This window comes from Harpegnathos saltator, unplaced genomic scaffold (assembly GCF_003227715.2).
Source record: "Harpegnathos saltator strain DR-91 unplaced genomic scaffold, Hsal_v8.6 scaffold128, whole genome shotgun sequence".
Taxonomy (NCBI): Eukaryota; Metazoa; Arthropoda; class Insecta; order Hymenoptera; family Formicidae; genus Harpegnathos; species Harpegnathos saltator.
In genome coordinates, this window is record NW_020229904.1 from 655,179 (window position 1) to 667,219 (window position 12,041).

Below are 12,041 nucleotides of genomic sequence, written 5' to 3' on the forward strand. Positions count from 1 at the left end.
GATATCCATCTTCATCCGTCGATATCTCCGCTTCTACTGGGAGTAGAGAGTCGTCCATGTAGTCCAAAATGTAGGGTTTTGAAAGGGCTTTAATTTGGTACCTGTCCGAAGCCTGTATCTCTAACCGTTTAGGAGATATCGAAGGTTAAAGTTTTCCAACCTTTCTCCGTCGATATCTCCGCTTCTACTGGGAGTAGAGAGTCGTCCATGTAGTGCAAAATGTAGGGTTTTGAAAGGGCTTTAATTTGGTACCTGTCCGAAGCCTGTATCTCTAACCGTTTAGGAGATATCGAAGGTTAAAGTTTTCCAACCTTTCTCCGTCGATATCCATCTTCATCCGTCGATATCTCCGCTTCTACTGGGAGTAGAGAGTCGTCCATGTAGTCCAAAATGTAGGGTTTTGAAAGGGCTTTAATTTGGTACCTGTCCGAAGCCTGTATCTCTAACCGTTTAGGAGATATCGAAGGTTAAAGTTTTCCAACCTTTCTCCGTCGATATCCATCCTTCCGTCGATATCTCCGCTTCTACTGGGAGTAGAGGTCGTCCATGTAGTCCAAAATGTAGGGTTTTGAAAGGGCTTTAATTTGGTACCTGTCCGAAGCCTGTATCTCTAACCGTTTAGGAGATATCGAAGGTTAAAGATTTCCAACCTTTCTCCGTCGATATCTCCGCTTCTACTGGGAGTAGAAAGTCGTCCATGTAGTGCAAAATGTAGGGTTTTGAAAGGGCTTTAATTTGGTACCTGTCCGAAGCCTGTATCTCTAACCGTTTAGGAGATATCGAAGTTTAAAGTTTTCCAACCTTTCTCCGTCGATATCCATCCTTCATCCGTCGATATCTCCGCTTCTACTGGGAGTAGAGGGTCGTCCATGTAGTCCAAAATGTAGGGTTTTCAAAGGGCTTTAATTTGGTACCTGTCCGAAGCCTGTATCTCTAACCGTTTAGGAGATATCGAAGGTTAAAGTTTTCCAACCTTTCTCCGTCGATATCTCCGCTTCTCCTGGGAGTAGAGAGTCGTCCATGTAGTCGAAAATGTAGGGTTTTGAGAGGATTTTAATTTGGTGCCAGACCGAGGCCTGTGTCTCTAATCGTTTAGGAGATATCCAATGATGAATATCGGCCGCAGTTTAATTATTGTCTTCAGTTATGTTTTTTTAAACATCTCAATTCAATTTTTTAAACTATCTCAATTCAATAAATATTTTTACTTTCCGTTCTCAGGGAATGCACACTAGTCTTCTTCGAGGAGGAAAATGTGGTCTTAACTCTTCTATAAGGTGGCGTGCTAAATCCCGAGATAATCGATGCTTATAAATTGTTCTTTAGGAAGGACAAATCGATCGGACATATCTCTGATTGTTCGTCTCATTTGATTTGCAGGTAATGCAGCAAGGCGTTGCCTTTCTCTCTCCCGACGTATTACGGCCAACTGCAATATTTACATAATAGGAAACAAATATATGCATAAATGCTGTGAAATAAACAAATAATATATATGTACATTATAATTATAACGATATCTATGTATAGTTTTTTCATTATTAAATAAGTAATGAAATAATATATAATTATGCTTAAACAATTATAAACAATTCTGATACTTATCATTGTCACGACTTAAGCCAACGGCACACGGTTCTTGTTTTCGTGCTGGATTGCTTGCTGGATGAAAATACTCTGATCTGATTGGTGCATTTCCATCCATCTTCGGAAAAGTACCAATCAGAACGCAGTATTTTCATCCAGCAAGCAATCCAGCACGAAAACAAGCACTGTGTGCCACTGGTTTTATTAATTAAAGCCAGCGGCACACGGTGCTTGTTTTCGTGCTGGATTACTTGCTAAATGAAAATACTACGTTCTGATTGATGCATTTCCGAAGATGGATGGAAATGCATCAGTCAGAATGCAGTAATTTCATCCAGCAAGCAATCCAGCACGAAAACGAGCACCGTGTGCCGCTGGCTTAAGATACAGAGAAGAGAGAGCATCCGGGCGACATTTCCGAACGCACCTTTAGTTATGCCTGCATTTCGTACTTTTTTTAACGATATTTCGGTCGGAATTGACTTTCCGCTTTCTCTCGGGGTATCGGAAAGTTGAAGTCCGAATTGATTCGGAAAATTTCCGATCGATTCGTAAACAATCCGTAAACAGTCCATAATAAGGTAATCGTCGATAAACGGAATTGTTCCTGTCGGAATCGATTCCGACGAGTTTCATAATAGGTACCCAGGAGCAAAGCCATGTGAGTTTTATGAAGGAAAATGGCGTCTGATAAACAAAGTATATTAAGAAAACGAAAATTAGTAAACGTTGGAAGTGATTCGGACAATGAGGCGGAAAGTGAGTATAAATGATTTTATGTGGTACAGTATAATCGATGATTTAAATCAACACGTTTTAGATGTACGTTACGATTTCGTGGAACGCAAGAAAGCGCTGTTTACATGCATTTTAAGGTTAAATGACGTTCGGTGCGTGACGATTTTTTTGTTCTTTTGCGAAAATTTTGCATAATAATGTGATTTGAGTACTTGTAAGTGATATAGTTACGTAAGAAGACAACAATAGCATTTTACATTGAAGCAAGAAAGAAAATAAGGAGAAAAAACGTTGAGAGAAGAAAAAGAGTTGTTTGACAATTGTATGTTTTTCTTTTGCAGAGAATGGGAAACATGTGACAAGAACGAAATCAGAAGCACCACGACTGTGTCCATATTTGGATACGATTAATCGACAGTTTCTGGATTTTGACTTTGAAAAATTGTGCTCTGTATCGTTGTCTAGAATCAATGTGTATGCTTGTTTAGTTTGCGGCAAATACTTTCAAGGCAGAGGAAGTAATACACATGCGTACACTCATAGTGTAGCGGATACTCATCATGTTTTCCTTAATCTACATACACTCAAATTTTATTGTCTGCCAGATAATTACGAGATAGTAGGTAAGTGTATTATTTTGTATTTTTCTTTTCTTCGGTGATCAAAATGACATAATAATCTCATGCACATATGTCTGTTTATCAGATTCCTCGTTGGATGACATTAAGTATGTATTGAACCCAACCTTTGACAAAACACAAATAGCACAGCTAGATAAAAGTGACAAACAGTCCAGAGCAATCGATGGCTCCATGTATTCACCAGGAATAGTAGGAATGAATAACATAAAAGCAAATGACTATTGCAATGTCATTTTACAGGTAATTTACATTAATTCTTTATATAAATTTATGTAAATTCTTATTATAATCCTTGTGATTCTCATAGGCACTTTCACACGTCACACCTTTGAGAGACTTTTTCTTAAGGGAATCTAATTATTCCCATGTAAAGAGACCACCTGGTGATTCATCCTACCTTTTGGTACAACGATTTGGAGAACTTATGCGAAAATTATGGAATCCACGTAACTTTAAGGCACACGTAAGCCCTCACGAAATGTTGCAGGCAGTGGTTCTATGGAGTAAAAAGAGGTTTCAATTTACAGAACAAGGTAAGCATGGATTTTACTAATATATTCACTAATATATATATATACATTTTTATTAGATTAATAAAAGCAATAATGTGACTAATGAAGCACCATTCAGGTGATCCTGTGGATTTTCTATCATGGTTTTTGAACGCCCTCCATTTGGCGTTGAATGGCACAAAAAAGCGTGACTCTAGCATTATTTATAAAACGTTCTTGGGGCATATGCGAATATATACGCGGAAGATACCGCCGCTGGAGTTAGAAGAGAGCCAAAGAAGCGAACTGCTCCACACTGTCGAGTACGGAGAAACCGTAACGGAAAGCCCGTTTTTGTATCTCACGTGCGATCTTCCACCGCCTCCGTTATTCAAAGATCAATTTACAGAGAATATTATTCCGCAGGTTGGTATAGCATTTACGAATAATTAATCGGGTAAAGTTAGAGAAAGAAATTAAAAAGATAGATTTTCAAGTTTTTTTTATTTACGTAGGTAAATCTGTACACGCTCCTGAATAAATTTAATGCCGTCACTGAGAAAGAGTATAAAACCTACAAGGAGAATTTTATGAAGAGATTTGAAATCACTGAACTGCCGCCTTACCTTATACTTTACATAAAAGTAAGTTTTGCATGCGCTTTCATTACATGGATGTATAAATTCCTACAAACCAACATCTCGTATCTGATTGTTTCCTTTACTGTTTTTAGAGATTCACGAAAAATACATTCTTCGTCGAGAAAAATCCAACAATCGTGAACTTCCCTGTTAAGTGAGTATATAATATTTTGCTTATCAAAATTGTTTGCAGCATAGTTGTATATCTTGCACATTTTTTATACAGAAATGTTGATTTTGGAGATATTTTAACGCCGGAAGTAAAGGCCAAGCATCCATACACGACGTACGATTTGGTAGCTAATATAGTGCACGACGGTGAGCCAGGCCAAGGAACGTACAGAGTTCATATCTTGCATAGAGCCACTGGTCAGTGGTATGAATTGCAAGACTTGCATGTCACACAAATTTTGCCTCAAATGATTACTCTCACTGAAGCGTATATACAGGTGAATCGACAATCAACATATTTACTTCTCCGTTGTTTCAATTTTTGGCGATTATTTCTAGATTTGTTTTTTTTTTACAGATTTATGAATTAAGAAAGGATACACACATGGAAAATGGGGACAATAAGAACAAGAAAACTACATAATATATTTGACTTTTGCGAAAACAAGATAATAAAGATTTACATTTTATATGGATTTCTGTCACTATTTTTCTCCCTCGTCGTTTTGAGTTTTCTCTCGACGTTTTCATGCAACGAGCTTGTAATATTTTTAATTTGATTAACTTTTTTCAGCGATATCTGCGATGCGATATAATGTAGATGATTTTTCTCAACTGCGCATTTTTCAACTTGATTTATTCAAATTATTGACAAGCAAATCGCTTTATTTCAGTTTGAACTCAAATTGCCAGAATATTACTCGGATATGCTTGTTAAATATATCCCCGCTCTCTTTATTTATTTTTATTTTATTTTATTGCATACATCAAATATATAACAATAAAATAATATCCAGCATATTTATTGGCATATTTTCTGCAACAAGCGTGGTAACGATTTCACAGCTGGTACGACTGCTTCGCTTTTTCATAAATAATATATAACAAAAACAAATTTAACAAAAGTAATCAGTCCTTAGCCTCGGCTGTAACAAAAGTGCCGTGCATGAAACGCAAAATTCCAGCAATTCTGTCATCATCTGACGAGGAATTCTCGTTTCCCAATGGTATTCCAATTCCATCAGTTTCGGAACATTCACCGGATATTCTCGTTATCCGCATAATTAACCGAGAATATCGCGCTGATATTTCAAAAATCGCGGACCAGCATTTCCCGTTCGACTTAACCCGCTCGCGCTCGGCGCGGCGCGATCGCAGCCGAGCATTACCGAGCGCGGCTCGGCAGTTCGGGCGACCGGCGGGTGGGGGAGCGCGCCACGGGCGGAGCGGTGGGGGGCGCTGGTGTGGGGTCCGAGTCGCGGAGTCGGTGCGACTCGGAGTTCGTAACGGAGCGAAGTCGCGGGCGGTCGCGCGGAAGCGCCGAGGCGGATGAATGGTGTATGACGTGCTTCGGTCGTCTCGTTAGCCGCGCATACTTTCTATCTACCGCCGTGTGTGCCTGGTCGTCTCGTGCGACTCCGAACTCGCGTGTCTTCTCCGCTTCGCTCGCCGAAGCTCGCACGAAGAGAGCCAGCCAGCGCGATACGATTCGCGCGCGCCGTTACGATACGAGTCGCGTTCGGGTCGCGCGTGTGCAGAACGCGCGGGTGAGTGTTCGCGCGCGCGCGCGCAAGTGTGTTGATCGTCTTATTCTATCGTCGTATTCTACTCCACGTTCGCCGTCTTCAGCACATGGATTACCAGCGGGCCCGACGACGACGACGACGACGCGGGACGCTCTACTGAACGGTGAGTGTACAAGCAGTCTTTGACCGTTGCGCCGCGCCGTCGCCGAGAGCTGACACATTTGGAACGAGCGCGTCGCCGTCGCCGTCGTCTTCGTCGTGTCGTGCGAGGCTCTCGCGATGGCAGCCCGCACCGCGAATACGCAGAATCGGGGACGTCATTTGAAATTCGTGCCTACCCGCCCGCGGCGGCAACGGCCGCGTCCTTCGCGCTCGACCTTCCGCCGAAGCGACCAGCGTCGTTTCTTTTTCTCCTTCGGCAACCGCGGTTCTCTCTCGCTCTTGCCCTCTCCTCCTCCCCCCTTCTCTCCTCTCTCTCTCTCTCTTTCTCTTTCTCTCTCTCTCTCTCTCTCGTTCTCAACATCGTGCGGATTCGAATTTCGCTCGGTCCGTTCCCGACCGCGACTTTGATGTCGTCGTCGTGGCGCGCCGTTGATCTTCACGGTAACTCTGTCTTATGCACTCCCTCTCCCCTCCCCTCCGCCCCCCCTACGTCTCTCATCCGCGCGTCGTCGAATACCTGTTTCGCGGGACGCTCGAAAAAACTGTTCGATCGCGTGGCCATCGTCGTCGTCGGTGCGACGTAAGGAGCGAGGTAAGACGGGCGAACGCGCGACGGGGGGGGCAGGGGGAGGAGGCGGTGCGTTGACTCTCGCGCGCGAGGATTCCGCGGCTTTCGGATTCCTAGCGTCTCGCGAGCCTTGCGATCGTCGCGTCGCACACGCCGCTATTCGCGGATGACACCGCGCGAGGTGAGAAGTCCTTCCGCCCGAAAAGTCGCGCGCCCGATCTTCTCGGTAGTCGTTCGTTCTTACTTGTTGTTCGTCCGTACGCTCGTTTTTTACTCTCGCGACCTTGACGCAACGCTGAAATTCGAGGGAGAGAAAGTTGCTTGTTGTCTGTTAATTATTATTTACATACGCGTATCCTTAACCTCAACCTCAACCTTCGGCCAAGACCCGAGGAAGATTAGCTGTTATTTATTCTCCGCTTGTATAACCTTCGGTGTTAAATCCGAGGAAGATTGCTTTTTCACTTTTCGTCTATTTATATATTTATAATCTCAATCCGCGCATAACCGTAAGGTTCGGAGCGCGAAACGTGTTCTCGTGGTCGGCGGCGCGATTTATTTCGCGTATCTGGGCTATCGCCCACGTCCTCCAGGCTGCGCGCGGCCCACCTGAGGTCGCCGTTGCTCAACTTTGTATCGCGCAGCGATTACGTGGGGCTCTTAAAAATGTCGGGTATCAGCGCGAGGCGGGGATAATCCATGAATGGAACGGAACGGGGTGTAAACAAAGACACGGTTCGATATACTCGGGAGAGTCACGCGTTCGCGATAGCGAGAGAGCGACAACGTTGCTTCTCGACCAATCACTCAAGCAAAGTGATTTCAAAACAAGCGGAATCATCAAAATTTTAGAGGATTTTATTCTTACATATGGAATCCTCAAGAGGATTCCTAGAAAATTAAGAGGAAAATATTATAAACATGCTATTCTTAAAAAGTTAGAGGAATTATATATCATATATATATATAATGCAAATCTGATTGACTTTAATATAAATTTCCGTTTGTACACAGATTATTTAATCTTTTTTTTAAGATGACCATTATTTATTCTTACTGTACTTTACTCTTACTGGTTATACTGGTTAATTTGAAAAAATTATTATAATGTACAGCGAAAAGTAATACGTCGGCAGTCTGAAAAGTTCTCGGCCTAACAATGAAAGAAAATTTTTTTTGCCGTGAAATATATTTTATTTTTCGATATAATCTCCTAAAACTTCAATACATTTGTTCCAACGTTTTTCCAATAATTCAATACCATTAAAGTGTGATTCCGGGAGCTCTGCAAAATATCCATCCACGGCTGCAATAGCTTCGTCATCTGATGTAAAATGCTTTCCAGCCAGGAATTTTTTCAGGTTTGGAAACAGATAATAGTCAGAGGGAGTTAAATCTGGTGAATACGCTGGATGTTCAAGCAATTCGTACTTTAATTCGTTGAATTTTGCCATTGTCAAAACGCTTGTGTGAACACGTGCATTGTCTTGATGAAAAACGAGTCTTTTCCTCTTTGAAGCAGGTCTTCTCTCACGAATTTTTGCATCCAATAGATCCAAAAGGTTACAATAATATTCAGAGTTAATCGTTTCATCTTTCTGAAGATAATCGATCAACAAAACACCTTTGTAACCCCAAAAAACTGTTGCCATAACCTTTCCTGCTGGTGGAACCGTCTTTGCCTTTTTTGGTGCACGTCCACCGGCTTCAATCCATTGTTTCGACTGTTTTTTTCGCTCTGGTGGTATAATGGTGGATCCAAGTTTCATCAACAGTTATGAAACGACGCTTGAAATCCATTTTCCGTTTTGCTTAAAACGATCCAAACACGCTTGAGAAATACGCATTCGAATGCGTTTTTGGTCAATTGTTAGCAAATGCAGCACCCATCTTGCACAAAGCTTTTTCATATGTAATTCTTCATGCAATCATCTAACACCATATCATAGACTTGTTGAATGTTTTGTGGTGTTGTAGCAGTTTTTGGACGACCTTCGCGTGGATCATCTTCGAGGCTTGTACGACGACAGATTTAAAAAGAGCAGCCCATTTTTTCACAGTGGAAAGTGAAGGTGATGCATCCTTGTACACTTTTAACAATTTCGGATGAATTTCTGTTGGTGTTAAACCATCAAAAACAAAGAATTTAATCACTGCACGATATTCAATTTTTTCCATTTTAAAAAAAGACAGTGACACGTCAATATTAAACTGGTGCTACTACTCGAATGACTTGACAGATCGAAATAAAATTTTACATGGTTTTATATCAAGGATGCCACTTTCCAATACAATTATAGTTTGACAGTTTCTAGTGCCATCTATGTGTCAGGCCGAGAACTTTTCAGACTGCCCTCGTGTATATATATATACATATATAGATGTATTTCTGGATCCAGTTCTACAATAAGTAGGCACGAATAAAATAAAATCATCATAACAAGTAAATTTCCAATCAGTTTTGTTGTGGACTTTACAGCTACAAAGATGTTCATCGTAATCAATTGTATGAAACATAGTTAAAGGAAAGAATATATTACTCAACTTGTTGCAATAGATTATAAACTGTATTTGACCAAATATATGTAAATTATCTTCGCTATATGTCACAGCATCAAACTTTTTTTAAACAAATCTTTTTTAAAAAAACGTTCCAAATATTCTGATCCATGAGCGTATGATTATTTTTTCGTTCATGTCTAAAAGTAAAGCATGGCTGAGCAAAAGAAGCCGACATTCAAATCAACATATTCCTCTTTATATGAGAGGGAAATTAATTGATATAAGAGGAAATCCTCTTGAAATAAGAGGAAAACAGTTAGAATAATATCTAATAAATTTCAGATGAATGGTTCCACTTTAATCGCTTTGTCGAAAGAGGAGTCCTTTTCCTGTAAAAGGCTTCGCTTAGAATATGAAACTATGGGAAGAATCGCTTCGCAAATGCAATGCTTTCTTTTTGTGCTCGATGTTGCTCGAAAAAAAGAAGAAAATAGACGCTCTGTCGTGCGGATTTTCGTCAACGCTCTCTCGATAGCGGAAGCTCGCGTGCTGCTGCACGCTCTCTGCTGTATGCTCTCGTTTTCACTCGCCGTGAATGAATAATGCAGTCGAGGATGATTTATCAGTCGGAAAATGGCGCTCTTAACGATACAATTAACGAGCTATTCCCGTGACGGGAGGTCCCTCTCGCGCGATCGTCCCGCCGGCTGCGGGAGGACTATTCCTCCTCGCGTGTGTGACGTGCGCGCTCGGATCGATTAATTATCCCCGCCGATGATTATCCGAGCAGATCTCGACATAAATTACGGCGGTGCCGAGGGAGAGAGGGAGAGAGGGAGAGAGAAAGAGAGGGAGAAAGCGCCGGCGAGTTTACGCGCCCGTCCCGGGACTCGTAAATTTTCGGCCGGTGAATTCGCGCGCGAGCGACTCCGCCGCGCCGCCGCGAAGCGGCGCGGCGGCGTCGGCGAAGGCCGACTCGCGGAAGTGACCGAGACGCTTCAACGACGCCGAAATTAATCACGCCGCGGTGTCCAAACTCGGTGCTGGCTCGATGAACGGCGCGCGATAAGCGCGAGGCGAGTGATTTTCGGGCGGAATTCGCGAAATTCGCGCGGAGCGCGCGCGCGCGCGCTCGCGCGTTAAAAACCCGCCGGGCACGCGATCGACGGAGATGCGGCGATACGTTCTATTATCGCCGCTTGAGTTTCCAGCTCTCTGCGACGATAGTATCTTCTCGCTCGGGCGATACATGCGATATGCCGCTGCGGCGCGGTCAGACGGGAAATTCGTTTTGCGCTTTGCGTCAAAGGACGAGGAATCGCGCGAAATTTGCCGAGATTTTCAGATGGCTAGATTTCCCACGGGATAATCTTAAGATGAGGTAGCCTGGGGGAACCGCAGCCGCTTATGCGCGGGATAAAGTATCCAGATACTTGACACCTTCTGCGTATTACATATTTACATTATATATTTTTATCGTGTATTATTACCTTTTTATATTGTTTAATTATTTTTTTATGTATTAGTTTATAATTTATAATTATAATTTATAATTATATATTATTTTATATTTTATAATGATATATTATATATATATATATATATATACACATTATACATATTATATATATGTTATATATATATTATATGTAGGGTGCTAAATTTGAAACGTAACAGGTAAAAAAACTCGAAAATGAATATGAAAGGTATTAAAAAAAGCTAAAACACGCGTTCCATGATTTCGAGGGGGAAAGAGAATGGCATTATGAGTTTTTTATTTGGAGGGCGTTTTCAAGGTCAACTTAATTTTTTAAAATAGAAAGCCCAATTTTTTATTATATCTTCTTTTTCTACCAATTACATTTAACAGCTTTTGTCTGAAACATTTTTTTGTTTGCCTAATATTTTGTGAAATATTTAAGGAAAACCTGGTAACTTTTTCAACATTTAACTTACGATATCTTGCTAACTATTCGTCGAAAGAAAAAATAATATTAGACTTTTTTACCTTGTTTACTATCAAGAATATATTACTATAATAGTGGCCTAACTTTTGTTGACTTATCGACCTTTGGCAATTTCAAAATTATTAAATTATCAAAAGTTAAGGTACTTTATTATAGCAATATATTCTTGATAGTAAATAAAGTAAAAAAGTCTGATACTATTTTTTCTTTCGACGAATAGTTAGCGAGATATCGTAAGTTAAATGTTGAAAAAGTTATCAAGTTTTCCTTAAATATTTCAAAAAATATTAGGCAAATAAAAAAATGTTTCAGACAAAAGTTGTTCCAATTAATTGGTAGAAGAAGATATAATAAAAAAATTGGGCTTTCTGTTTTAAAAAATTAAATTGACCTTCAACTGACCTTGAAAGTGCCCTCCAAATAAAAAACTGACAATACCATTCTCTTTCCCCTTGGAAATCGTGGAACACCTGTTTTAGCTTTTTTTCATATATCTTTCAGTTTTCGAGATCTTTTACCTGTTACGTTTGAAATGTAGCACCCTGCATATTATTGTTGGTATTGTTTAATAATACAGTTTAATAATACAAATACGCTACAATCCCGTCGCTTTGTTTTCGACATAATTTTGAAAACTTGACTCTTTTCGGGAACGTGAAAAGCCCGCGGGTCATTCGCGAGGTAAATTGGAAATTTGCGTTTTGTTAGTCTCCGATATCGCTACTTGCGAGACACGAGGTTCACGATGTTCACAAGGTTACACGTTATCGAACTACACGCTACCGTAACGGCGTTCGTCCACCGAATTGTCGTTCGCTGCGCCCGCGCTCCGGGTCCCCCCTTCGGCCTCGTCGTCAGGCTTGCAAAGCTCACGAATGTAAAAAGCGACTTGCGCGCTCGCAAGATGCGTCACACAAGGCGGATGTAAATAAGACCGCGCAAAGGGAAACGAGGAAGCATAAGGCTCGCTCGGGCAAGACCGCAGCCGTCATCCTCGCCGCGCGACAGCAGGTGGCGGCCGGCCGGCCGTGCCGTGCCGTGCATGTA

The 12,041-nt window shown here is 41.4% G+C and overlaps 2 protein-coding genes across 13 annotated transcripts in view; both read left to right on the forward strand.

Annotated features, from left to right (window-relative positions):
- The first annotated feature begins 2,019 nt into the window (after positions 1–2,019).
- Usp39 (ubiquitin specific protease 39) lies at positions 2,020–4,745 on the forward strand. 2 transcript variants are annotated; one of them, XM_011144815.2, is made up of 10 exons: positions 2,020–2,346; positions 2,408–2,477; positions 2,667–2,948; positions 3,031–3,206; positions 3,274–3,499; positions 3,597–3,883; positions 3,973–4,101; positions 4,191–4,252; positions 4,325–4,547; positions 4,628–4,745. In XM_011144815.2, the coding sequence occupies exons 2-10, from the start codon at positions 2,468–2,470 to the stop codon at positions 4,691–4,693; spliced, it is 1,461 nt and encodes a 486-aa protein (XP_011143117.1). In that variant the 5' UTR covers positions 2,020–2,346; positions 2,408–2,467; the 3' UTR covers positions 4,694–4,745. The 2 variants fall into 2 exon arrangements, with proteins under 2 accessions (XP_011143117.1, XP_011143109.1); XM_011144807.3 differs by lacking the exon at positions 2,408–2,477.
- Positions 4,746–5,548: 803 nt separating this feature from the next.
- The window catches only part of LOC105185384 (rap guanine nucleotide exchange factor 6), a 250,225-nt gene continuing 243,732 nt past the window's right edge, over positions 5,549–12,041 (forward strand). For all 11 annotated transcript variants that reach the window (XM_025307817.1, XM_025307824.1, XM_011144855.3 and 8 more), the window contains exon 1: positions 5,549–5,958. The gene's annotated coding sequence lies outside the window, so the exon portion shown is untranslated. The remainder of the gene's footprint in view (positions 5,959–12,041) is intronic.

What these genes read in the sequence shown, in the direction of transcription:
- Usp39 (XM_011144807.3), top strand. Translation starts at nt 2,268, where the DNA reads ATGGCGTCTGATAAACAAAGTATATTAAGAAAACGAAAATTAGTAAAC. An exon ending in AGATAATTACGAGATAGTAG is followed by an intron (nt 2,949 to 3,030) that starts GTAAGTGTATTA and finishes TCTGTTTATCAG; the next exon opens with ATTCCTCGTTGGATGACATT. An exon ending in ACCTTATACTTTACATAAAA is followed by an intron (nt 4,102 to 4,190) that starts GTAAGTTTTGCA and finishes TACTGTTTTTAG; the next exon opens with AGATTCACGAAAAATACATT.